This window comes from Schistocerca piceifrons, chromosome 8 (genome assembly GCF_021461385.2).
Source record: "Schistocerca piceifrons isolate TAMUIC-IGC-003096 chromosome 8, iqSchPice1.1, whole genome shotgun sequence".
Classification (NCBI taxonomy): Eukaryota; Metazoa; Arthropoda; class Insecta; order Orthoptera; family Acrididae; genus Schistocerca; species Schistocerca piceifrons.
In genome coordinates, this window is record NC_060145.1 from 93,964,714 (window position 1) to 93,991,969 (window position 27,256).

Below are 27,256 nucleotides of genomic sequence, written 5' to 3' on the forward strand. Positions count from 1 at the left end.
ACTTTTGACACTAAGAGAGTCCACAATTTAATGCTTTCTCTACCATTGACACATATGGGTCCCACGATAGGTTATCAGAGATCCAGTGGGAAACTGCTATATATTATGGCTTCATATCAATGTCTCGATGGTGAAAGCTAACTCGCTAATGGTTTCCAGAATCCTTCTGATTGCAGACTGCACCTGTAAGTTGTGCTGTTATCAAGAATCATTGTTAAGGCTATGCCTCGCATTGTCGTATCTAATTAGTTGGCGCCTGCAGATAGGCAACCCAATGAAGATATTTGCAAAGCGGGCTGCTGTCACCCCTTGCCAAACAATTCGTATCGGTGCACTGTATGCACGTATTGACATTTGCCGCGTCATGCCGTCACAGACGATTCCTGTCTGAGTACATGTAAAATGAGGGCCTTATTATCCACTAGGCAGTGTAGGCAACTGCCTAGGGGCCCCACATCGGCTACAAGCCCCACACCCCGAGAAAGAAAAACAACTTCTCCGAAAATATTTTTTTCGAGTGAAAATTAAATTTGAATATTTGCTTGTAGCAAACTCTCAATAACAGCATTACTGCCTAGGTATTTTTGATATCTCTTCGTCATGTTTCAGCCCATTTTGGAACGCATTTCAAATTGTTATAGAATAATATTATATTTTATGGCGGCAGTTTTAATGATGATTAATCAAGGATGGCAGGGAAATGTGCTTCAAAAACTCTGCATCGTGAATGCTTACTTATTGGTACATGTATTCATTTATTCTACGGCCACATCACGTTCATAAGGTTGGCAATACTGATTCACATGAATATAGCATTTGGGGAGTCCCCGATGTTGTATCTCACATAAAAGTTTAGAAACACTTTCAATTGTTTAATTTTCATTTTATTGTATAATTGCGATCGGCGAGTTTTGCGACAGTGAATTAAATTTTTTAAAAGGTTTACTGTGTACCTGTTGTAACCTCCCCGCCGTAATTTTTAAAAGAAAAAAAAAGACAATATTATTTAATACAAATGGGAGCCGAGTGTAACCTCCCCACAAAAATTTGAAAGAAAGAAACACGACAATATTTAATTAGGGATGCTAATGGACATTGCTGTAAGCGTAACCTGCCCACAATGAAATGTACTGACAATGGCAACAAAAATGTGAAATACGCAATCTGACTCGAATGTAAATCCTTCAAAAAAAATTAAAGTCCATTCAGTGATAAGGAAATTCAATTAAACCGAAACATCGGTCTTTGGCCCTGTGTAAAACAATCAGAGTTAAAGTCTTACCTCAGAATAAATGGATGTCACATTTCTGCTCTTATCTTTCTGCACGGCTTGGAGGAACTGCATTGCAAATGATAATATTCCTTTTTTCTGTGATTTTACTGAAAATTTTCTTTAAAAGAAATGGAGTGAAATGGGAAGTGCAACGAAATCTTTAGTTCAATAAAAATTAAAATTTTGAAAAAAATGCTTTTGAAATAAAAATTATTATTGGGGCACTTGTTAGAGAATAATTACAACAAATAAATTTTTACATTATCTAATGATTATATTAATTAACAGTATACCTTATTCAGCATCTTGACCAGTATTGCCGACCGCCTACATCACCCGCACTGGACTGCTATCACTGACCGACCGCTCTGCATGACGACTATTAGCGTACTGCACTGCACGACTACTGACAGAGTACTGCTCTCAACTAGACACAGCTACAGACTCGCAACGACTAACTGACAGACTGAGAACCGCTCGCAACACTCGCGCGGTCAAGCGCATACTCTCTGGTCACAGATGCTACAATGCCTCGCCATCGCTGCTGCGTTACATACGTGTTTCATAACCCTCCACTGGGGGGGCAAAAATTTGGCAGCGATGGTGAGTCATTTGGACTTGCCAATCGCGGCAAAATTTTTAATTAACTAATAAACTTCTACAATTTACAGAATAATTAGATGTAGTACATAAAGTAAATGTTGTGCACACGCACTAAGTACAAGATATATCAGACAAAGACAAAATGTGAGTACAAAACATAGTAACAAAACAGAAAAATGTATATACAAATTATTTGACAGAAAACAAAGTGCAGAGGCACTGAAAAAATTCATTGGCATATTTAGAACAAATAAACAGACTGGCAAAAAATATTATGTTGACAAGTGACATGAGTGCACATGCACTGCAGTTGAGAACATATCAGTAATTGATGAAATGTATGTACAATTAGTAACAAATGGCATAAGTGCATTCGCATTAAAGTATTGAATATACAGAATAGTAGAAAACATATTGAAAAATGAGAAAAGTGCACAGGCACTGAAGTTCAATAGAAAACATATTAACCTAACAGAAGTGCACACGCACTGTAGTTCAGAACATAACATCAAAAAATAAAAAATGTATATACAATATAAAAGACAAGAGTGTACATATACTGTACTCCAGAACAAATCGAAAAAAATGTCTTTAGCATTTTCGCAATAAATAAACATAATGACAAAAAATCATGTCCAAAGTGCACACGCACTGGAGAAATGTCTTTAGCATTTTCACAACAAATAAACATAATGGCAAAAAAATCATGTCGACCAGTGCCACAAGTGTACTCGCACTGGAATTCAACAAATCGAAAAATGTATAACCTATGAACATAAATGATGTTACCAAAAAAATTTTTTTTTTTTTTTTTTCTTTATGTGACAAGAATCAGGATAGGAAAGGGAAGGATTGCATCATGGTTGTAGCACTTTAGATTGCACACAGCTGCTCTGAAAGTCCATATCTTTCCACAGAAGTACAACACCAAGTGACACAACTTGAAGTTCTTTTCCCATCAGAATTTATCAGTGTAGCCAAGACACTGAACTGTCGTAGTAATGTTCCATGTTTTCATTTTGGCAGTACATTAGGTACACCAAACAGTGGGACCATAATAACGTCTTCATTGCTCACGGTGGTGGACAGCATGTCGTGTCAACACCACGCTCTTACAAGGCACACCAACGTAGAATTAGTGCAAAACCAAAGATAGTGCTCCATGATCACTAGGATAAACAGGACAAATGGACATTGCAGTAATTCAGGGTAGTCAGCTTATGAGGTGAAGGACATCAAGTCACATAATATTGACAATTAGAGACTTAATTAGTTTGTGGCATTCATAGCCCAGTTATTGAACATTTCTGTACCAAGTATGTAGTATTACAGAAAAAATGTTCATTAATTGTTTTACATGGAATCAGTAGCCTTCTTTTCCTGGTTACAAAGCATTATTAAATAATCGCATTCTTTTCAGTTACAGTGTGTAATTAAGAATCATTAACCTTCTCCTAATTACAGTTAATTAATCATTTGTCGTTAATTAATCATTTGTCATTCCAATAGTAAGAATTATTAGTCTTCTCCTAATTACAAAGCATTATTAAACAGTACCATAGTTAATTAATTATGTGTCATTCCAATCTATTAAGAATCACTAGCTGGCATCATGGGTAATCGTATTACAATAAACAGTGGCGGTCCTTGGCCAGTTACAAAGTATATTTAGTATGACAGAATAATGTTCATCAGAAGTCTTAGTTGAAAAGGAGAGTCAATTATTGGCCTAGCATTAACATAATACATTGAGTGATACAAATTATTGGCACTCATTGGCCATTAACCAAAACATGAGAACTCAACATGGGAAAAAAAGGGCTAATTAATGGCATAATTAATAACAATTCTTCAAGTGACATTAATTATTGGCACTCAGTGGCCTGCAAGTATTGAATAGAATCATCATTCAGTATTATTCAGATTATTACGAAGTCATTATTAAAAATCAGTTAATTACAGTCATAGCATTAATAATCACAGGCATTATATGTAGTCTCATTACAATAAACAGTGTTTCTCCTTCAGTAGTATTCAGATCATTACAAAGTCATTATTAAAATCAGTTAATTAGTCATAGCATTAGTAATCATAGGCATTATAAGTAGTCTCATTACAATAAACAGTGGCAGTTATTAACTAGTGACAAAGCATTATTTTAAATACACTCCTGGAAATTGAAATAAGAACACCGTGAATTCATTGTCCCAGGAAGGGGAAACTTTATTGACACATTCCTGGGGTCAGATACATCACATGATCACACTGACAGAACCACAGGCACATAGACACAGGCAACAGAGCATACACAATGTCGGCACTAGTACAGTGTATATCCACCTTTCGCAGAAATGCAGGTTGCTATTCTCCCATGGAGACGATCGTAGAGATGCTGGATGTAGACCTGTGGAGCGGCTTGCCATGTCATTTCCACCTGGTGCCTCAGTTGGACCAGCGTTCGTGCTGGACGTGCAGACCGCGTGAGACGACGCTTCATCCAGTCCCAAACATGCTCAATGGGGGACAGATCCGGAGACCTTGCTGGCCAGGGTAGTTGACTTACACCTTCTAGAGCACGTTGGGTGGCACGGGATACATGCGGACGTGCATTGTCCTGTTGGAACAGCAAGTTCCCTTGCCGGTCTAGGAATGGTAGAACGATGGGTTCGATGACGGTTTGGATGTACCATGCACTATTCAGTGTCCCCTCGACGATCACCAGTGGTGTACGGCCAGTGTAGGAGATCGCTCCCCACACCATGATGCCGGGTGTTGGCCCTGTGTGCCTCGGTCGTATGCAGTCCTGATTGTGGCGCTCACCTGCACGGCGCCAAACACGCATACGACCATCATTGGCACCAAGGCAGAAGCGACTCTCATCGCTGAAGACGACACGTCTCCATTCGTCCCTCCATTCACGCCTGTCGCGACACCACTGGAGGCGGGCTGCACGATGTTGGGGCGTGAGCGGAAGACGGCCTAACGGTGTGCGGGACCGTAGCCCAGCTTCATGGAGACGGTTGCGAATGGTCCTCGCCGATACCCCAGGAGCAACAGTGTCCCTAATTTGCTGGGAAGTGGCGGTGCGGTCCCCTACGGCACTGCGTAGGATCCTACGGTCTTGCCGTGCATCCGTGCGTCGCTGCGGTCCGGTCCCAGGTCGACGGGCACGTGCACCTTCCGCCGACCACTGGCGACAACATCGATGTACTGTGGAGACCTCACGCCCCACGTGTTGAGCAATTCGGCGGTACGTCCACCCGGCCTCCCGCATGCCCACTATACGCCCTCGCTCAAAGTCCGTCAACTGCACATACGGTTCACGTCCACGCTGTCGCGGCATGCTACCAGTGTTAAAGACTGCGATGGAGCTCCGTATGCCACGGCAAACTGGCTGACACTGACGGCGGCGGTGCACAAATGCTGCGCAGCTAGCGCCATTCGACGGCCAACACCGCGGTTCCTGGTGTGTCCGCTGTGCCGTGCGTGTGATCATTGCTTGTACAGCCCTCTCGCAGTGTCCGGAGCAAGTATGGTGGGTCTGACACACCGGTGTCAATGTGTTCTTTTTTCCATTTCCAGGAGTGTATATACTTTTTTTTTTGTCTCATTAAGAAGTCATTACTGAAGTGACATACTATTCAGAGCTAATCAGTATTATTCAGAATTATCATAAACTGGTATCACTACTTGGGACTGGTAATACATTTTTTTTTGTTAGCAATGCATTGCGTTGGGATCGTTAATTAATTGCTGAGGCATAACACTATTTGTTTTTGACCTATTGCTGCAAATGAGGATAGATAACGTCATTCGTCATGAGTCAGCTGTAGCAAGGTTATGTAACAAGGCAGTATATGTGAACACATTTATAAGTGATAAACACAAATGGGTAAAAAATAAAAATGCAAGTACTAGAACAGGTATAATAACTAACAGGTTTAGTAAGTATCCTGAAAAGCTTCTCCTGGAAAAAATACAAAATGGATTATTAACCTGAAAGAAGAAACGCACACTATGCTGAAAAGCAGTGAACTTCGAATTAACAGGTAGTGAAATGTGTATAAAAATGTGTTCTATAGCTGTCCTTTCCAAAACTTTCTGTCATCCTACTATGCAATGTAACACCTGCTGTCAAAGCAAACTACAACAAATACTTAAATAACTACGTAGCATAAATACATAACTTCAACCTTATCCTCATCTGTAAAGAAAAAACTTCATTATCCATATCATCATAACTTCACTATTATCATCACCTGTAAAGAAAAACTTCATTATTCATAATCCTTCATCATTATTCGTCAGCATTCATTATCATCTGCAAAAATCACTTCATTACTCATTATACAACTATTCCTTATCTCTAGCATATTTCATCACTAAAACTAAGATGTGTAGTTCTGTCTGACAGCCTGCATCAATCACCTTGTATTCTGAAAGAAAAAATTAGTTAAGACTGCTATTCTGTGATGAGTATAGTATATTCTTGTTAATGCCTGCCAATCCTGATCCATTTACTCTTCCTCATAAAGTTATTGCATCTCCTTTCGTTTATTCCGTAGGTGAAATTCCCAGTTCTGTTGAATTTATCTCTTACACGCATCATTTCTTTCTGAAATTCATGAACAAAGATTAATGTCCTGCATTTAAATCATATACCCACTAAATAATGACTGGTTTATGGTAACATACTTAAGCATACAGCATATCATGACAGAAAACGTAATATGTCAAAGACATTGGCAGTGTTCAGATGCTAAAATGTACACAGAATAATACAATGCAGCAGCAAAAAATGTAAAACAGTCACGATCTTGAGATGTCATAAAGCAAAAAATGTCAAAGTTAACTGGTGTGTGTTATATCTTAACTATTTCACAGTGCATATAAACAAAACATGTAGACAATCGTACATAAAAAGACAAAAATGTGACGTTCGTTGTGTTCAGCTTGTATGTAGTGTAATTAATCAAGGCGAGAATTAAAGACTTTAGTAAAAAAATGTAATGAAATTAACATGTCATTAGCTAACATTGCATAATTAGTCATAAAATACGTAAGTGTGTCTGAAAAAATATGCACGGTCTGATGTGTAACGACAAGAAGAGCGACCTGCTAACCTTACCTTGCCGGGCACTTGCCAAGAAAAAAATACGATAATCATCAGTAATTAGTCAGGTGAATATAATTGCATTAGTAAATGGCATCATAGTCTGTTGAATCATACAGTGGTTTCACTCAATAAACGGTTTAATGTTTGAGATGTGGTGATTGCCTTTCGATTTTCTAGTTCTCAAAGTTTCGACGTGTACAACATTGGGGTGAGGGATGCTGCGAATCCGATATGGACCTGCGTATAGAAGTTCAAATTTACTGCACTTACCTTTTAATTTGCTGGATAAATAGTGTGTACGTACTAGTATCTTCTGTCCAACGTGAAAGTCACGGCGTGTACAAACCTGTTTTTGCTGTCTTCTCCGGCGCTCTGCGGCACGTTTGATGTTGTTCAGCGCAATGTCAATTATTTCGTGGTGTCGTAATCGACGAGATGTAGGAAATGTTATTAATTCTTTAATTTTGTTAGGTGGTTCAGCATTTTTCAGTATAACAGACGGAGATAGCATAGTGGATTCATTTGGAATGGAATTAATTACATATTGGAATGAGAGTATGTGTGTATCCCAATCAATATGTCTTTTGTGGCAGTATATTCGGCACAGCTTACCAATTTCTTTCATTAATCGTTCACAGGGGTTCGAAGAAGCATGGTACTTGGATATATAGATCGGAGAAATGTTTCTGGCTCGTAACATGCGTGTCCATACGCTACTACGAAATTGAGATCCATTGTCAGAAATTACTTTCATTACATGCCCTACATGAGATAGAAAATGTTTTACAAATGCTTTCGAAACAGTTTTGGCAGTAGCTTTGCGTAATGGAGTGAACGTAACAAATTTTGAAGTGAGCTCAACAGCGACAAAGATGTAGCAAAAACCTCTGTTAGTTCTGGGAATCGGACCAAAAATGTCTACTGCAGCCATGTGTCTTAATTTAACAGGTATAATGGGATATAATGGAGGAATATGTGAAGTGGTGTCTGATTTAGCTTTCTGGCAAATTTTACAAGACGCTAAAACTCGTCGTATACGTTTCTCCATGTTGGTAAAATAACAGTTCTGTCTCAGTATAAGAAAACATTTTCTTGCTCCGTAATGTGCGTAACTTAAATGAGTGTACCAGATTAATTTGTTAACCAGTTCGTCAGGAATGCATAATAACCAATTGTTGCTGTCAGGATGAGAGCGGCGAAACAGAATGTCATTGCGTACAGTGTAGTGGTTTCTAATCGTAACATTATTCTTATCTTGCCAAAGCTGTTTAATTTCTTTCCACACATTGTCTTTATTTTGCTCTCGTGCTATGTCCTGTAATGACGATGAAATAAAGTTTTCAAATGCAACTTGTTGAATGTACATGACACTGAAATTTGTTTTGCAGAAGTTGGTTGCTACGTCTTGCTGATTGTTGCCGAGAGAACGCGATAGTGCGTCTGCTATAACATTTTGTGTGCCGGGAATGTGAACTATTGTAAAATTAAATTCCTGTAAATATAGTTTCCATCTACTTAACCTGTCGTGAGTGAATTTAGCCGAAAGTAAAAATTGTATTGCTCTGTGGTCTGTGTAGACGGTAGTATGTCTGCCATAAAGAAAGTGTCTAAACCTCGTGAAAGCCCATACAACACATAATGTTTCCAGTTCTGTAACGGAATAATTTCGTTCAGCGGGTGACAAAATGCGACTTGCAAATGCGATGTTTTTAATTACTGTTGAACCATCTTCTTCTATTTCCTGGAAAATATGTACACCTAAAGCGGTGTTGGAACTGTCGGTGGCAATGGAAAAATTTCTAGTAAGATCTGGGTGCGATAAAAGTGGAGCATTCAACAGAGCATGTTTCAGGTTCATGAATTCAGAATGTGCTTGCTTATCCCAAGACCAAATAGTGTTTTTACCTGTTAATTGGCATAGTCTAGGCGTGTCTAAAGCAGAATGGTGAATAAATTTACGAAAAAAGTTAATTAAGCCCAAAAAACTGCGTAATTGTTTCTTCGTCGTAGGAACACTAATGTCACGTAGAGCCTGAAGTTTTTCTGGATCAGGCGCAATGCCTTCTGCTGAAATTACGTGTCCAAGAAATTTTATGGAAGTTTTGCCAAAATGCGATTTACTGAGGTTAACTGTAAGTCCTTGTGCATGGAAAGTTTGTAACAGACGTTCTAAAATCACATTGTGTTCAGACCAGTTAGCTTCTGCGATAAGAATGTCGTCTACATACGTCGTAATTCTGTCCTTAAGTTCTGTCGGAAGTATTGTGTTCAAACCGCGAATAAAAGCTGCAGAAGAAATAGTTAAGCCGAACGGTAATTTGCAAAATTGATAACAGTCGCCGAAACAGAGAAAAGCTGTATATTTTCTGCAATTTGGATGAAGTTGAATTTGCCAAAATCCCGATTTCAAATCTAATGTTGAATAAATAGCAGTACCATGAAATTTCTGTAAAAGTTCCTCTAGTGTCTGTGGTCGATCTGTTTCATTAATAATAATGTCATTAATGTGACGTGAATCAAGTACAAGGCGAAGTGAGCCATCTTTTTTCTTAACAATATGTAGCGGGTTTATGTACGGACTAACTGCTGGTTCAATAATTCCTTGATCGAGCATATCCTGCAATTCTTTTTTAACTTGTTCTCTGTGAATATACGGAATGGGATAATGCTTTGCTTTAAATGTGTCGTGCGGTTTGACTTGAAATTCATACATAAAGCCGGACATAGTACCAGGAATGTTGTCAAAAACTGGAGCTTGCTGTAAAAGAATTTTATGTAATTGCGTTCGTTCGTCGTCTGTAGTTGCACTGCTTTGTCTAACTTTATCGGAAATCATTTGTATTACGTCGTAGTCCACTTCGTCTGGAGTATTATAGTTGTGCACGTACGTATCCGTGAACAATGTGGGATTACAGTCTATGTCACGTGTTGCGGAAATGACCTCTGTGCGGTTAATTGTTTGCTCTTCCGCAGATAGTGAGTGCTGAAATTCTAAAGCAAGTTGTACATTTTCATCCTTTAACATTAAATAAGAATTCTGAAAATCAATAACTGCGTCGTGTTGTACCAGAAAATTCGTACCTAAAATAACGTCTGTTGTCAATAAAGGAACAATCCAAAAATTAGAGTGGAAAGTATGACCTCCAATACAAAATGATAAATGCGTCTGTAATTTAACGTCTACACCTTTACTCGATACTGCTCCTTTCACTTTTGTTTTGCCTAAAGGTAGTGTCGGATAGGTATTCTCTTTGTTGCACTCATTAAAAGTCTCTTCATTTATTACTGACATCGGTGAGCCGGAATCAATTACTGCTGAGAAATTCGATGAACCAATTTTGATTTCGATAACAGGATGTGAAATAGATTTCTGAATAACTGGTCTTTCCTGTAAAAGAGTGTCTCTGATGTCGTCAAAAGTAATTACATTTTCGTGAACAACATTTTGCGTGTCTAAAGTAGTGCTTGTATTATTGGAAGATGCGTCCTGTACATTATCTAGTCAGATTCTATCTGACGTGTTATTATTATTAGGCGGATTCTGTGGCATTTCGACTATTTGAACTGTCCTATTACTTCTTCCAGACGTGTTACGCTCTGGATGGTACCTACTGTCGGGTTCATTCATGCGAATATGTTCTTGCGTATGATTTTGCTGTTGGTGAGACCGACTGTTATTATATGTACGCTGGTAATTGTGCTCATCGTTTTTACGTCTGTCGTAATAGTCATTCCTATACGGTGCATTGCGATGGGAATTGAAATACTGTCTTCTTTGTACGTAGTTGTTTCCTTGCTGCCGTCCATTACTATTTGTTGGACCAGGGACTATACGTCCACGCGGCGAAACATTAAAGCCTGGTTGACCTTGTGCATTCCATTGTTGGTTAGGTATGCTAACCGGCTGGTTTTGATGTTGTTGTTGTGAAGCTGAAAAGTTTGACGATATTGATAATTAGAATTTTGGCTGTTATTAGAATTTTTGGTAGTTGTCGTTCCTAAAGCGTCTGTTATCTTTCCTATTAAAATTACGTGTCTGATCATAATTGCTGTACTTTTGTTGACCTTGGTTATTATAAGAAAAGTTTTTGTTTACAAAAGAATAATCAGATTGCTGTACTTCCAAGAGCTGTAAAAGATCTCTGAACGCTGAAATATTTTCTTTTTGCTGACCTGTTAGGAGTGACACTCGTAATGACCGTGGTAATTTGGAAATGCATAATTGTATCAGTGCGGATTCACTGTACGGTTCACTTAGGTACTGGTTTTGTTGTACCATGTGCTCAAAAAATTGCGTTACATTGGGAAAATTTGAGTTTTCATAGTTTGGCAAACTAATTAGTTGATCTTTAATTCCGCGCTGTGTCGTCTTCGACCAGTACGCTGACAGAAAAGCATTCTAAAATTCCTCTACCGAGTAACACTGTCTCGCGATCGGTCTCATACGAGTTGCCGGTTCGCCTTCCAAAAAACTGCAAATAAATTCAAGTTTATGTGTTACAGGCCAAGTCGGTGGAAGAGCAAAGCTAAACTGTTGAATCCAATCCAGTGGGTGAATCTGCGTTCTATCGTTTTTAAATATTTTGAACTTTCTTACTGACAGAAAATGTTTGTAATCGAAATTATCATCTCTGTGTGATGCAACAGGTTCAGGATCGTAAGAGTATCTATTGAACTGTGGTTGTTCGGAATCTAAGTCCCGTACTCTCTGCAGATTACCCAAATTGTACGCGCTGCGTGAGTCTGACACATGTTCATAAAGTGGCGTCTGTTGTGGTATGTTATTAACTGAAATGTTTTTCATCTCTGTTACTTCTTGTTGTAAACTTGACAACTTCCTACGTAACGTGTTATTAGATGAATCGATCTCATTAATTGTCTGCTGTAAATTTTGAAATTCAGGTGTTTGGATAAATGAAACCGGTGCAGTATCGTCTGATTTATTGTCATTAGTATTTTCGATAACATCAATACGACTGGCCAATTCATCATATTTTTCAGTCAGTATTTTTGCCTGATCATCGGTTTTAGAATCGGACGCATTAATCTGTTTTTGCAACTTACGCGTAGTTTCGCTCAGTTTTTTAACATCAGCTTTGATGACATTGCAATCCTGTGTTAGATCTAATTGTTCGAATCTGTCTGTCACTGTTTGAATATTTACTGTGTGTGTATCTGTTTTTGATTTAAGATCAGAAATTTCATCCCGTAATTCCGCGTTCAATTGTTCTATGGTATTAATTTTGTCGGACACTGTAGTAATATTATTGTCTACATACGTTTTTGCTTTCGCGAACATTTTACGTTTGTCCTCTTGTCTTTGTGCAGTGATTGTTTCCATGACTTGTCGTTTTACTTTGTTTTGATCTTGAATAAATCTGCGGAAACGCGTATCACTGTTTTGTATGTGCTGATTAAAGCGCTCGTTCATCTGAGTGTTCTGTTGTTCAAATTTCGCGTCTATCTTTGCGTCCATTGTGCGCGAAAGTTCTACCGTCATTGCTTTAAACTCATCCCGTAATTGTGTAGTTTTTTCAGAGCATTGTTTAGCGACTCCGCTAATTTCGTCTCTGAGTGTGTCTGTTGCGGCTGTTTGCATTTCTCTTAATTCCTGCGCAACAGACTTAATTTCTTCGCTATTTTTTTTTGAACAAGCTTCAATTTCCACGCACAACTGTTCCTTAGTGTCATGGCACTGCGCGGCAACGGCTCTAATTTGTTCACTAAGCTGTCTGGAATTGTCGTCTAATTTTTCATTCTGTTGTCTGACCTGTTCACTAAGTTGTTTGAGATTTTCGTCACTATTGTCAAGTTTCTCATTTAAGTGTTTGTTATCTTCCCTAAGTTGTTTGAGATCTTCGGCATTATTGTCAAGTTTTTTATTTAAGTGTTTGTTATCTTCCCTAAGTTGTTTGAAATTTTCACTCTGTTGTTGTAGCAATCTTACCAAAATTTGTTCAAAGCCAAAGTTAGCGTTTATACTCTCTGTACTGTTTAGTGGTGGATCTGGAACTCTCTCGCTTACTGTAACCATTTGGTTATTCTGAGATTTACAAAAAGGTTTGTCAGTCGGATGTACACTGTCAGACATTATTTCGGAATTAAATAGATCCATCGTACTTTGAGTATCCTGTTCATTTTCATTAGACAAATTTGTCTGTACATTACTTGAGTTTCCCGAATCGGGTGTGTTAAGCTGGGCAGCGCTCATTACAATAGAGCGTTCTGCGTCATCAATTGTCGTCAAATTAACAGACGAGACAATTGAGTTCGTTTGTTCATCATTAAGGTGAAAGTCATCATTAGTGGTTGGAATGCACTGATTGTTAGTGAACGCAGGATTGTCATCATTACACTGCGTGTCGCATGTCCTATCGGCAAAGTTGTTTGGGTCGGTAATTTCATTCATAATACCTCGCGATACACTATTCACAGTCTTTCGCGGCATTTTAACAATAGTCAAAATTATTCACAAAATAAATAAGCACAATGCAAAAACAACACACAAATACAACAGAGCAACGAATTGCCGTTGACCTGTAGAAAGAAAGTCACAAAATTAGTAAAAGCGTTGCGCCAAATCCTAATTATATCTAAGCAAACAAGAGCAGATATCTGACTGTTTTTCAAAAGATTCTCAACGAAATACGATCCTGGCAGGGTCGCCAAGTGTAACCTCCCCGCCGTAATTTTTAAAAGAAAAAAAAAGACAATATTATTTAATACAAATGGGAGCCGAGTGTAACCTCCCCACAAAAATTTGAAAGAAAGAAACACGACAATATTTAATTAGGGATGCTAATGGACATTGCTGTAAGCGTAACCTGCCCACAATGAAATGTACTGACAATGGCAACAAAAATGTGAAATACGCAATCTGACTCGAATGTAAATCCTTCAAAAAAAATTAAAGTCCATTCAGTGATAAGGAAATTCAATTAAACCGAAACATCGGTCTTTGGCCCTGTGTAAAACAATCAGAGTTAAAGTCTTACCTCAGAATAAATGGATGTCACATTTCTGCTCTTATCTTTCTGCACGGCTTGGAGGAACTTCATTGCAAATGATAATATTCCTTTTTTCTGTGATTTTACTGAAAATTTTCTTTAAAAGAAATGGAGTGAAATGGGAAGTGCAACGAAATCTTTAGTTCAATAAAAATTAAAATTTTGAAAAAAATGCTTTTGAAATAAAAATTATTATTGGGGCACTTGTTAGAGAATAATTACAACAAATAAATTTTTACATTATCTAATGATTATATTAATTAACAGTATACCTTATTCAGCATCTTGACCAGTATTGCCGACCGCCTACATCACCCGCACTGGACTGCTATCACTGACCGACCGCTCTGCATGACGACTATTAGCGTACTGCACTGCACGACTACTGACAGAGTACTGCTCTCAACTAGACACAGCTACAGACTCGCAACGACTAACTGACAGACTGAGAACCGCTCGCAACACTCGCGCGGTCAAGCGCATACTCTCTGGTCACAGATGCTACAATGCCTCGCCATCGCTGCTGCGTTACATACGTGTTTCACTGTGTTTCAAAACTACGAATTTGGATAAAAGTGCTGGACGACAAGTGTAATAAATTGAAATTACATTTACGATACCACGTAAGGCTGAATACGAAATTTTATTTTACATACCTATTCCGTCTTAAATTATAGTCAGATATATTATAGTCAGAAAATATAGTTTGAAATTGTAGTTGGCTTTGAACTTCACCTAAAAGAGCACATGGAAAACACTGGACTTTTAAAGCAGACGGAGAACACATGAGCCACTCTCGTTTAATTTTATTACCACTTATATGTTTCAGAAAAAAAACATGGTTTCAGAGAAAATCTTTTGCTATCGTCGTATTGTCGGCTTGAGGCAGAAAAACCGCACTCAAAGTGTTGACTTGCGTTCAGTCTCTAGTACATCAAAAACCTTGTATTTCGTTGAGAAATAAGATTTTAAAATTCATTGTTAATGAAATTATTGAAGCAAAATATTTCTTAATAAGCGTCGACTCGACACCCGACACTTCATACTGATCACTTGACTACTTCAAATGGAGAATTGCAGAACGTTTTCACACATTTATTCTGTAGTCACAAATGGGACGAACTAGCCACCACAATTTAAAATTTTTTAAACCAATATAACACCGATATAAAAAAATGTGAGAGGTCAGTCTCATGTTAATGCGTCAAATATGTCCGGTTGTTACAATGGTCTACAGGTGCAAATTAGAAAATAAATGACATCGCACACTACGTTCCGTGCGTGGCGCACTCACTGAATTTGGCCGGAGTACGTGGCACCACATAACTTTTCTTCAGCGTCAACTCATCGCTGGACAAATGTGCTAAGACATCTTGAAAAAGGCGATGAACGTAACTCATACTCGTCATTAGTTCTGAAAAGACTATGCGACACAAGGTGGGGTGCAACGGGCTATACGACTACGGCTTTGTCAAAATGTTACAACGGTTTCCAGGAAGCTTTGCAATGATACTAGGCACGGTGAGGAAGATGAGCGTGTGCAAAGAAGGAAACGGCATCACGATGAGGGATCTGCAGAAGACGTTGGGCACAGAGGAAAAGAGGAATTAAAAATTGAAACTCATTTGGCTTTACTAGACATGGTGTGTAGGTACGGCATTGTCGCGGCGGCCATAAGTTTACCGGGAGAAATTAATTCTCTGTTTGGATTTGCAGCAGATTTCTCGACGAAATCCAACAATGAAATCAGAGAGCCTTATACAAAGTTTAGGGAACATCGTTCCGAGGATATTGAGCCTGAGTTTACTGACGGGATGGTGCAGTTCAAGTACTTCACCGTACAATCAGAGGGTGCCTGAAAAGATAAAAGTGTACCTGCCGAGGAGTTGTAGAAACCTGGTAACATGGCGCACTCATCTTCCCCGAATGTAACTCCAAATATATAGGAGTCAGATGATCACAAACGCCGCGGGTGAACGTAACTTTTCGAAATTAAATTTAACATTCGCCCATCAGTATCTCGGAACACTGGCGATAATGGCGATTGAAAATATTATTTAGGGAAAGATCAACTTTCAAGCTGTTTTAAATGATCTTGTGTCCAAAAAAAAGTGTTAATATTTAAACATACTGTACTTTCCAAAAAGATTTAATAAGAAATACACTTATTTTTCTTTCATTTGTTTCAATTTTTTTATTGAATTGGGAGACGGCATACCTTCGTAATGTGCACTGCTGGCCATTAAAATTTCTAGACCACGAAGATGACGTACTACACACGCGAAATTTAACCGACGGGAAGAAGATGCTGTAACAGGCAAATGATTAGCTTTTCAGAGCATTCACACAAGGTTGGCGCCGGTGGCGACACCTACAACGTGCTGACATGAGGAAAGTTTCCAACCGATTTCTCGTACACAAACAGCAGTTGACCGGCGTTGCCTGGTGAAACGTTGTTGTGATGCCTCGTGTAAGGAGGAGAAATGCGTACCATCACGTTTCCGACTTTGATAAAGGTCGGATTGTAGCCTATCGCGATTGCGGTTTATCGTACGCGACATTGCTGCTCGCGTTGGTCGAGATCCAATGACTGTCAGCAAAATATGGAATCGGTGGGTTCAGGAGGGTAATACGGAACGCCGTGCTGGATCTCAACGGCCTCGTATCACTAGCAGTCGAGATGACAGGCATCTTATCCGCATGGCTGTAACGGATCGTGCAGCCACGTCTCGATCCCTGAGTCAACAGATGGGGACATTTGCAAGACAACAACCATCTGCACGAACAGTTCGATGACGTTTGCAGCAGCATGAACTGTCAGCTCGGAGACCATGGCTGCAGTTACCCTTGACGCTGCATCACAGCAGGAGCGCCTGCGATGGTGTACTGAACGACGAACCTGGGTGCACGAATGGCAAAACGTCATTTTTTCGGATGAATCCAGGTTCTGTTTACGGCATCATGATGGTCGCATCCGTGTTTGGCGACATCACGGTGAACGCACGTTGGAAGCGCGTATTCGTCATCGTTATACTGGCGTATCAGCCGGCGTGATGGTATGGGGTGCTATTGGTTACACGTCTCGGTCACCTCTTGTTCGCATTGACGGCTCTTTGAATAGTGGACGCTACATTTCAGATGTGTTACGACCCGTGGCTCTGCTCTTCATTCCATCCCTACGAAACCCTACATTTCAGCAGGATAATGCACGACCGCATGTTGCAGGTCCTGTACGGGCCTTTCTGGATACAGAAAATGTTCGACTGCTACCCTGGCCAGCACATTCTCCAGATCTCTCACCAATTGAAATCGTCTGGTCAGTGGTGGCCGAGCAACTGTCTCGTCACAATACGCCAGTCACTACTCTTGATGAACTGTGGTGTCGTGTTGAAGCTGCATTGGCAGCTGTATCTGTACACGCCATGTGCTCGTCAGACATAAAACAGTAGTACAGCCGACTCTAGATAATTCGAAATTCAAGGAACCCAACAAAAATCTCAAATAATTGAGAGTTCTATTTAGCGAAAGTTAAATGGTGTAGGTCGAATCACGAAAAAGTCAAAACAAGAGTATAAGCTCATAATACTCTTTTTGTTTACAAAAGGAGGTAGAAAGGAACAACTGCAATTTTAATGAAAAGGAAGTTTATTTCTTACCTATTTAATTATTTTTTACTTGCGGAGAAACCCATCCATGGCCAGGTATTTACTTACAGCTGTGCGCCCATGTCAGTAACATGCAGCGCCTGGCCTAGTGCCTAATGTTCGTGGCGTAATATCTCCCGAAGTATGTGCCGTACGGTCATATAATTTTGTAGGTACGTTACGCGACGTATGTGAATACTGTCTGCAACGTGTGTTGCAAATAGGGTTAATAGTGACGAGGCAATAAATTTAAGTTTTGTGCACGACGCGGTAGTTTATCACGCATCTCACTGGTTATGACGTCATATCTCCTGAACTATTTGTTGAAAAACTATATAATATTGAGGTACATTCCGCGGCATACGTGGATACTCTCTGTCAAATTTATTAAAGTCACGCATGATGCATCTGTTTTACACGCATCTCGTTGTTTATGACGTCATTTCTCGTGAGGTATGTGTCGTACAATGATACAATGTTGCGCTTAACATTGAGTGCTATGTGTGCTGTAAAATGAGTCGCGAATACAGTAAGTAGTAAAGAAGTAATAAATTATAACAGCGGGCAAGTAGAAGGCAATAAACATTTTTCCCTTCATCATTTTGTAAGGGTCCTTAGAAAGAAAAAAAAAGTTCGTAAAAGTGTGAAATTATATATTAAGTTTGTTGTTAGTCCCAAAGTACTCTCATTCTCAAATACTGAGTGAATGAAGTCTGGGGATTCACACGTCTTATCCACCCCCACCGCTTTGATAGATAGGGGGATTTTACACCCACAGCGATTGTTGTCTGACAGTAAGGTATATTCGTACTAAGTCTGGTTGAATTCGGTCCAGTGGTTTAGGAGGAGATGTGGAAAACACACACACACATTTGTATAATATGTATGGATACCTACATTTCAAAGGAAATGGCATGTGCAGGTTTCCGGAAATACATAAAAAAACTTCAGTTTCATTAATGTTTTCAAGCTGATCACACAGTCATCAACGGTCACATTTTGGCCTTTTTTTTTTTTTTTGGTAAGCCACCACTCACTAACGGTCGAACCTTCAGTCCTCATACTAATAGCGAATGACTTATACTTTTTTTAAGGATATAACAAGATATGCTTTGTCCTCTACATTGACTAACAACAATAATAACAAAACATTTCAATCAGACGCAGGAAATCACCTCCCTGGGTAAGCTTCGTACTTTTTTTTAGACAGATTGTCTGCAAACTGGCCTTTCTGTTACACAACTGTCGACAGCACAGATGACGGAAACCCGGGACGTTTTCGCTACGTACTCTGTTTTCTTTCCTCTACTGATTACACGGTCGATAATTTACTTGTTTTCTGCGAAAGTCAGACACTGCCCTGACGTCTTTTTTACAACTGATTCATGGACTATAGCGAATTATGTACAGTTGACAAAACAAAGGAGTCTCATGAAGAGCTGAATGACGAAGTAGTTATGTGAACAACTGACGAATCAATTCGAATTAATGGCTGTTGGATACCGCTGACTTCGAACCATAGAGTGTTTGCGGAGCTATCTATAGTGAGAATTGTTTCCACTTATCGATTGTACCAAAACACACGGGCTTTCTTCAGTTTATCGAGACTTTTTTCAAGGCACTTGACAACTACTTCGATTTATCGAGAAACTCGATTTATAGGTGTTGGATTTAGCAAGAGTCGACTGTATTTGTATTAGGTGGTTGGAAGAAGGAAGGAAGATTGAAGAGTTTAAAGCCCCGTCGATAAAGAGGTCATTAGAGACGGAGCACAAGGTCTTTTTCAAAGTAGTGATCCCGCCATTTGCCTCCAGCGATTTGCGGGAATCACGGAAAACCTAAATTTGGATGGCCAGACGGGGATCTGAACCGCCGTCCTCCCGAATGCGAGTCCAGTGTGCTGACCACTACTCGGTGCTAGACGATTGTAAGCCGCTGTGACGGGCAGGTACTGCACGAACAGCACACGTCACTCTGATACCCTTATCGCCCAAGTGACACAGTTATGCATCGCACCAGACGGAGTGTAGATTGTGTATTTCCATAAATCTGGTATAGTCTGAGTTCTACTTACTTTCTGGTTAGTACGTAGCAAGTGGTGGGCCTCCTGTTTTATGCCAGTATCACAGCAACGTTGTCTGCCATACCAGCAGCGATTTCATCGACCACTGGGAGGTTGAACCAGTCGTGGAGCTGCACCCAGTTCTCCAGTTGATTCGAACTACTTCATCATGCTCCGCACAGCAGGTGGAGAAAGAGGATCCTTCCATAATTCTTTCAGCCAGCGATATTCTCGAAGTGCAGCTGCAGTATTGCTGTTGTTCTGATAACAGAGCACCAATAATGGCCTGCTCCTTTTGTCCAAGCTCACGTTGACACGTCAACAGGTGCACTGTGAGTGGTCAGGTGTGTGAGACTATGCATCACGATGACTGATCACGGCACCTGGTGGCCATAGTTGTAACTGGACGGTGGTGCTGTGACGCATGGATATCATGCACCCCGTACTCTCGACATTAATGCTACTAAGTCTGGTATCCGTACGGTAATTAGTTTCCGTGATATAACGTGTTAAGTAGGGAAAGTAAAATTATAACCACCTGGTATATGCTGCGGGACCAGCAGAGAAGAAATTTTCGTTAAATTATACATTTCTGATGATGCCTAGACAAACAGGCGAAACATGTACAGTATACGCTGTGGGACCAGCAGAGAAGAAATTTTCGTTGCATTATACACTTCTGATGATTGCAGAATGAGATTTTCGCTCTGCAGCGGAGTGTGCTCTGATATGAAACTTCCTGGCAAATTACAACTGTGTGCCGGACCGAGACTCGAACTCGGGTCCTTTGCCTTTCGCGGGCAAGTGCTCTACCATCTGAGCTACCCAAGCACGACTCACGACCCGTCCGCCCAGCTTCAATTCTGCCAGTACCTCGTTTTCTACCTTCCAAACTTCACATAAGCTCTTCTGCATACCTTGCAGAACTAGCACTCCTGGAAGAAAGGATATTGCACTTGCCCGCGAAAGGCAAAGGTCCCGAGTTCGAGTCTCGATCCGGCACACAGTTTTAATTTGCCAGGAAGTTTCACTTCTGATGGTGCCTAGACAAACAGGCGAAACATGTATGGTTAGAAATAAAATGAACATTCAATTGCAAAATGGTTCAAATGGCTCTGAGCACTATGGGACTTAACTTCTGAGGTCATCAGTCCCCTAGAACTTAGAACTACTTAAACCTACTAACCTAAGGACATCACACACATCCATGCCCGAGGCAGGATTCGAACCTGCGACCGTAGCGGTCGCGCGGTTCCAGACTGTAGCGCCTAGAACCGCTTGGCCACTCTGGCCGGCATTCAGTTGCAGAAGACAGAGCTTATCCTATCTACATCGTAAATATGAACAAAGTAACTGTAGTCGACTGTTGGCGTCCATCGTGACTCACCATGGCGAAGGCGCACAGGATGATGGATGCCGAGGAGGAGGCGCGCAGGCGCGACCTGGTGCGGTGCAGCTGACGTAGCTCCAGCCGGCCACGTTCGCTCTCCAGCGACTGCAGCAGCACGAGCCGCCCCAGTACCTCATCCGCCCCCGGCTGGAAGCGAGTGAGCGTGTTAGCCGCCGTACACAGGTAGCAGAACTACAGGATACTAATAAAAAGGCTCGCATTATCTCACCCCGTCGTCTTTCCCTGCAGTTCAACCATTATGAGGTATGCCCAATTGAAAAGGAGACCGTCGCTGTAGCGGCTTTGTATTTAATCCCAGCGTGTGGCTGGTTTTCCAAACGATGTCGTGGTGGTGTTTCTACTTGCACAAGCGGAGTTAATGGCTTCGCAGCAATTTCCTCATTTCTGGAGAGTTGTTTTCGCAGGATGAGAAGAGGCGTACGGAGAGTCTCGCACTGTGCAAAACATTCCACGGTGCCGATGTTATGAGGCGGGATGTGTAAACCCCGAGAACATCCCATGCCCTGGGCAGGTGCACGTTGTCACCTCCAGTGCCACGTTTTCGGCTGTGGGGCAGCTAATACGGACGAATCGTCGGATCATAAGTGACATAGCTGTTGAAGTGTCAATAAGCAAAGGAACTTTGCATTACATGATCCACGAGAAGCTTCGTTATGGTAAAGTTTGTGCATAGTGGATTCCCAAGCATCTTTCAGAGATTCAGAGAATCTCAAATGGATGTTGTGAAAGCATTGCTAATTACGCATTAAAATTTTTTTTCGTGTTTTTCTTTAGATTTCTGTTCTTTTTCTTTTGTTCATATGGGCATTTCTAATTGTGATTATGTTACATTCTACTGTGGTTTTTGAATGTAAAGATGTAATTGTGATTATTTCGTTTGCCAATGGATAAATATGTTTCTTGTTTTGTACCTGTGGTAAAGTTTGTAAATTTTTCTTTTGGAATATCATTAATTGTGAAAAATGCAGTCAATAACATTTATAAAGATTTATGTAATTTACGATAACGATATAACATCTATAGACAGGCGACAGCGATAGTGATATCGATAGTCGAAAGGTTGTTGTGTAGTACAGGGGATGGTGGATGGTGTGTCTGTGAAGCGTACGCGGAAAAATAGTACTGTGTTTTACGAAAAGTTTACGTAATTGTATGGACAGTGGTACCGAACTATCAGATTGTCAATTCTCTTTACCACTGCGGTATGTAATGCCATCGCCAGCGAACTTTAATAGCAAATAAACCGGACTGTGAAAGTGCCGCTAACAATACTTTGTTGTGTCCGACACGAACAGTCCGCAGCTCGTGGTCGTGCGGTAGCGTCCTCGCTTCCCACGCACGGGTTCCCGGGTTCGATTCCCGGCGGGGTCAGGGATTTTCTCTGCCTCGTGATGACTGGGTGTTGTGTGATGTCCTTAGGTTAGTTAGGTTTAAGTAGTTCTAAGGTCTAGGGGACTGATGACCATAGATGTTAAGTCCCATAGTGCTCAGAGCCATTTGAACCAATCCGTCACGAACAGTGCTTTTATGCTAATGAACTTTGCTGGTATTGGTTTTGGGTTTTGGAACTGTTGTCTATCACATTCTATCAAGCCGTGAAAGTGAAGACTTCAATTAACTGTGCAATATAAATGACTTTCAGTGACGTTGTCGAAGTTTGAAATGCGACAACAGAGTGGACATTGTTTACGGTGTGCTTCACACACAAGAACAATTCTATGAACTGTTTATTTGTGGCTAAGACTATATGAATGTGAAGAACTGTGTAATTATTGAGGATAGCGTCACGGACAGTGCATAAAGTGTAAAAACGAGCGATGTCTACTTAATGTACTTTGAAAGAGAGGACATGTCAACGACGGTCGTATACTGGCATCTTGTGCTTTGTTAATGATACAGCTGTGCCGGAACTTCATTTGCGTTTCGCCGGAGAAGATTAACCAGCGGAACTGCCTGTATCCTGCTCTCATCATCGTAACCCGCCGACATCGTGCTGCCCAACGCAACGCTTCGTATGCAACAAAAAGTTAAGAGATTTAGCCGAACGCTATCCCCTGACCTAGAAACTTCCTTTCTCTATTAAAAGTATAAGAATTACAGACTCTATTCAAATAAATTCTTTGTTTATTTTATGTTTGCTTTCTGCTAACGAAAATAAAATTACAATCAGTGAATTAAAAGTTGCCTGGTAGTCATAGTTGAAACACCAGTAAATACACTCCTGGAAATTGAAATAAGAACACCGTGAATTCATTGTCCCAGGAAGGGGAAACTTTATTGACACATTCCTGGGGTCAGATACATCACATGATCACACTGACAGAACCACAGGCACATAGACACAGGCAACAGAGCATGCACAATGTCGGCACTAGTACAGTGTATATCCACCTTTCGCAGCAATGCAGGCTGCTATTCTCCCATGGAGACGATCGTAGAGATGCTGGATGTAGTCCTGTGGAACGGCTTGCCATGCCATTTCCACCTGGCGCCTCAGTTGGACCAGCGTTCGTGCTGGACGTGCAGACCGCGTGAGACGACGCTTCATCCAGTCCCAAACATGCTCAATGCGGGACAGATCCGGAGATCTTGCTGGCCAGGGTAGTTGACTTACACCTTCTAGAGCACGTTGGGTGGCACGGGATACATGCGGACGTGCATTGTCCTGTTGGAACAGCAAGTTCCCTTGCCGGTCTAGGAATGGTAGAACGATGGGTTCGATGACGGTTTGGATGTACCGTGCACTATTCAGTGTCCCCTCGACGATCACCAGTGGTGTACGGCCAGTGTATGAGATCGCTCCCCACACCATGATGCCGGGTGTTGGCCCTGTGTGCCTCGGTCGTATGCAGTCCTGATTGTGGCGCTCACCTGCACGGCGCCAAACACGCATACGACCATCATTGGCACCAAGGCAGAAGCGACTCTCATCGCTGAAGACGACACGTCTCCATTCGTCCCTTCATTCACGCCTGTCGCGACACCACTGGAGGCGGGCTGCATGGTGTTGGGGCGTGAGCGGAAGACGGCCTAACGGTGTGCGGGACCGTAGCCCAGCTTCATGGAGACGGTTGCGAATGGTCCTCGCCGATACCCCAGGAGCAACAGTGTCCCTAATTTGCTGGGAAGTGGCGGTGCGGTCCCCTACGGCACTGCGTAGGATCCTACGGTCTTGGCGTGCATCCGTGCGTCGCTGCGGTCCGGTCCCAGGTCGACGGGCACGTGCACCTTCCGCCGACCACTGGCGACAACATCGATGTACTGTGGAGACCTCACGCCCCACGTGTTGAGCAATTCGGCGGTACGTCCACCCTGCCTCCCGCATGTCCATTATACGCCCTCGCTCAAAGTCCGTCAACTGCACATACGGTTCACGTCCACGCTGTCGCGGCTTGCTACCAGTGTTAAAGACTGCGATGGAGCTCCGTATGCCACGGCAAACTGGCTGACACTGACGGCGGCGGTGCACAAATGCTGCGCAGCTAGCGCCATTCGACGGCCAACACCGCGGTTCCTGGTGTGTCCGCTGTGCCGTGCGTGTGATCATTGCTTGTACAGCCCTCTCGCAGTGTCCGGAGCAAGTATGGTGGGTCTGACACACCGGTGTCAATGTGTTCTTTTTTCCATTTCCAGGAGTGTATAAACTTCTTCCTCTCATTAGAACTAATTCTTCTTGCATGTCAAAATTATTGTAGTTATTTTATGTAGTTTTATGTATTGTTATGAGACTAGATATATGACAGTGACTAATAAGAGTATTTTGTCGCGAAATATGGCGTCGCGCGAAAATTACGGCGACCGCCATAAGTGATTGCGTTCTGACCAATAACATAAAAGCTGCTATTCTCGTATTGGTGCATTTCCTGACGTGAGCGTGAATTATAAATGTCAGCTGCCAAATCACGTAGGCACTGTTTACCCAGTAATAAAAGTTTTTGATATTGTATTGCTTCGAGTCGTAGTATTAAGAGACACTGGTTATACTCAAAAGTGGGTAGATGTATGGTGAACACCCCCCCCCCCCCCCCCCCCCCCAGTGTTCATGCAATTATTAACAGTATTGTGTGTGATTCACGAAATTTGGTCACTTTTTCTAATTCCTTTCAGATATTGTCTTAGATGTCTTTAAAGTTTCAGAGAATATATACACAATTTTGTCGGTTCAGGTTAATTTCAGATCAGTTTCTCGTGAATATTAGAGTTTTCAATTCATAAACAAAGTGGGATCGTGACCAATTGAGAAGTATAACAAAGAGTGTGGTTTCCAACCAGAATTTTGGATGACTTCACAGTTCAGATTGTGATAATTATTTTTCCTGTGGGTTGAGGTCATCACAATGTGATGAGACATGGTGTCATCACTTCACCTCTGCCTTCAAACAGATGAGCATGGAGTGGCGGCGTCCCGGCTCCTCTCGTCCAAAAAAAGGCCCACTCTGCCTTGAAGGCCGCAAAAGTGATGCTCAGTTCCTTTTTCCACGAAGAAGTACCTCTACTTATTGACTGGCTACCACAGGGCACAATAGTCAACGCCAAGCAGTGTTGCAACACGTTGCTGAGGCTGAAATAGGCCTTGGAGAAAAAGTGCACAATCAAGTTCTTGAATGGGATAGTGCTTCTCCAGGACAATGCTAGGTCACATGTGACCAAGAAGACCCTCGAGTTCCTTCAAAAATTTCGACGGAAGGTTCTTTATGGCCCCGATATCTCCCCTTGAATATCTTTGGCTTCTCAAAACAATCTCTGAAAAGTCAGAGGTTCATCTGTGACAAAGAGGTGCAGTACACAGTGGAAAACTGGATCCGTCAGCAACCCACGGGTTTCTATACTGAAGCCATCCGTTCCCTTCCTACGCATTGGGATCAGTGTAGTTGTACTGTTCCAGATGAATTGTAATTACCACATAATCAATAACATTTATTTACATGTAACTGTACTGTACTTTTCATTTGGGCACACTTCTCAAAACTTTTGGGTTTTGCCACGACACTCCTGTGTATGTCATTCACATCATATTCGCGATAAGGCTAAGGGACTGAGACTCATCAAGACGTGGAACCATTTCGAAGAACCAACCAACTGGAAACCGGAGAAGTTTATGTTGGTTCGATCACAGTTTATTCAAGAAACTAAATGATTTACAAAAATAATCTGTTATCGCTATTACAATGTTGTTGTACTCTTCAGTCCGAAGACTAGTTTGATGCAGCTCTCCATGCTAGTCTATCGCCTGTAGGCCACCTCATATCCACGTAATTGCTGCGCCCAACATCTAGTTGAACCTCCTGATTGTATTGTAGCCTTGGTCTGTCGATACGATTTCCCTACCCCCCCCCCCCCCCCCCCGCCCACACACACACATACACACTGTCCAAAGCTCCTGCGTCTCGTTATTGGTGTCTTTATTCTTTATTTCTGCCGTTATCGGACTCAAGTATGGGAACTTTACACACGGATCACGCTTCATTACAAAAATAACCTGACCACGTGCCTAATATGAATACGTGTCTTTTGTAGCTTTCATATACTAAAGTTACTTAATTAAAGAAAGAAAAATGTCAGTTTGAAATAATAACAGTACATAACAAATTATTTCGTTTTGTTGTAGCTGTAGCACGTAACGCACTTCCCTAGCAATGCCTACACTCACCTCGTCTCATTTAACAATTATGATTATTTCACACTCACACTGAAGTAGCGATTGCTACGTTACGTTTCCACACTAATTAAACAAGAAATTACTGATCACGGAAGTCTTCTCATTTAGGTTGTACTAACAATATGTTTCTCCACGACAACGAGTGATTCTGCAACATAACCCTGTTATCAGCCATAAATCTCTTAATTAATCCCACACGCCTTTCCGCGAAATAACGCAGTTACTAAAATAATTTTCTTCTACAAACCGACGTAACACTTTCAACGCCACTTTCTACCAATTATGCACGTTATTCAACCGCAGTGTGGCATTCCGCGCACGCTCCCTACCGAAGCTCAACACCGATTCTCCTCCGCACGCCAAGATGGTGCGTAGGCACTAGTGCTGGGACATTGTTGCCATTATACAGTGAGACAATGCTCCGTCAGACAAAAGGCTCCGAAAGTTCCGAAAGCCAGGAACAAGCAAGGAGTACAACATC

The 27,256-nt window shown here is 41.3% G+C and overlaps 1 protein-coding gene across 1 annotated transcript in view; it reads right to left on the minus strand.

The window, feature by feature from the left end:
- Window positions 1-27,256, minus strand: part of LOC124711740 (calcium release-activated calcium channel protein 1-like) — a 147,533-nt gene that overhangs the window by 46,493 nt on the left and 73,784 nt on the right. Inside the window, exon 2 of the mRNA XM_047241951.1 lies at window positions 21,093-21,242. Coding sequence (XP_047097907.1) covers window positions 21,093-21,242 — 150 coding nt within the window. The remainder of the gene's footprint in view (window positions 1-21,092; window positions 21,243-27,256) is intronic.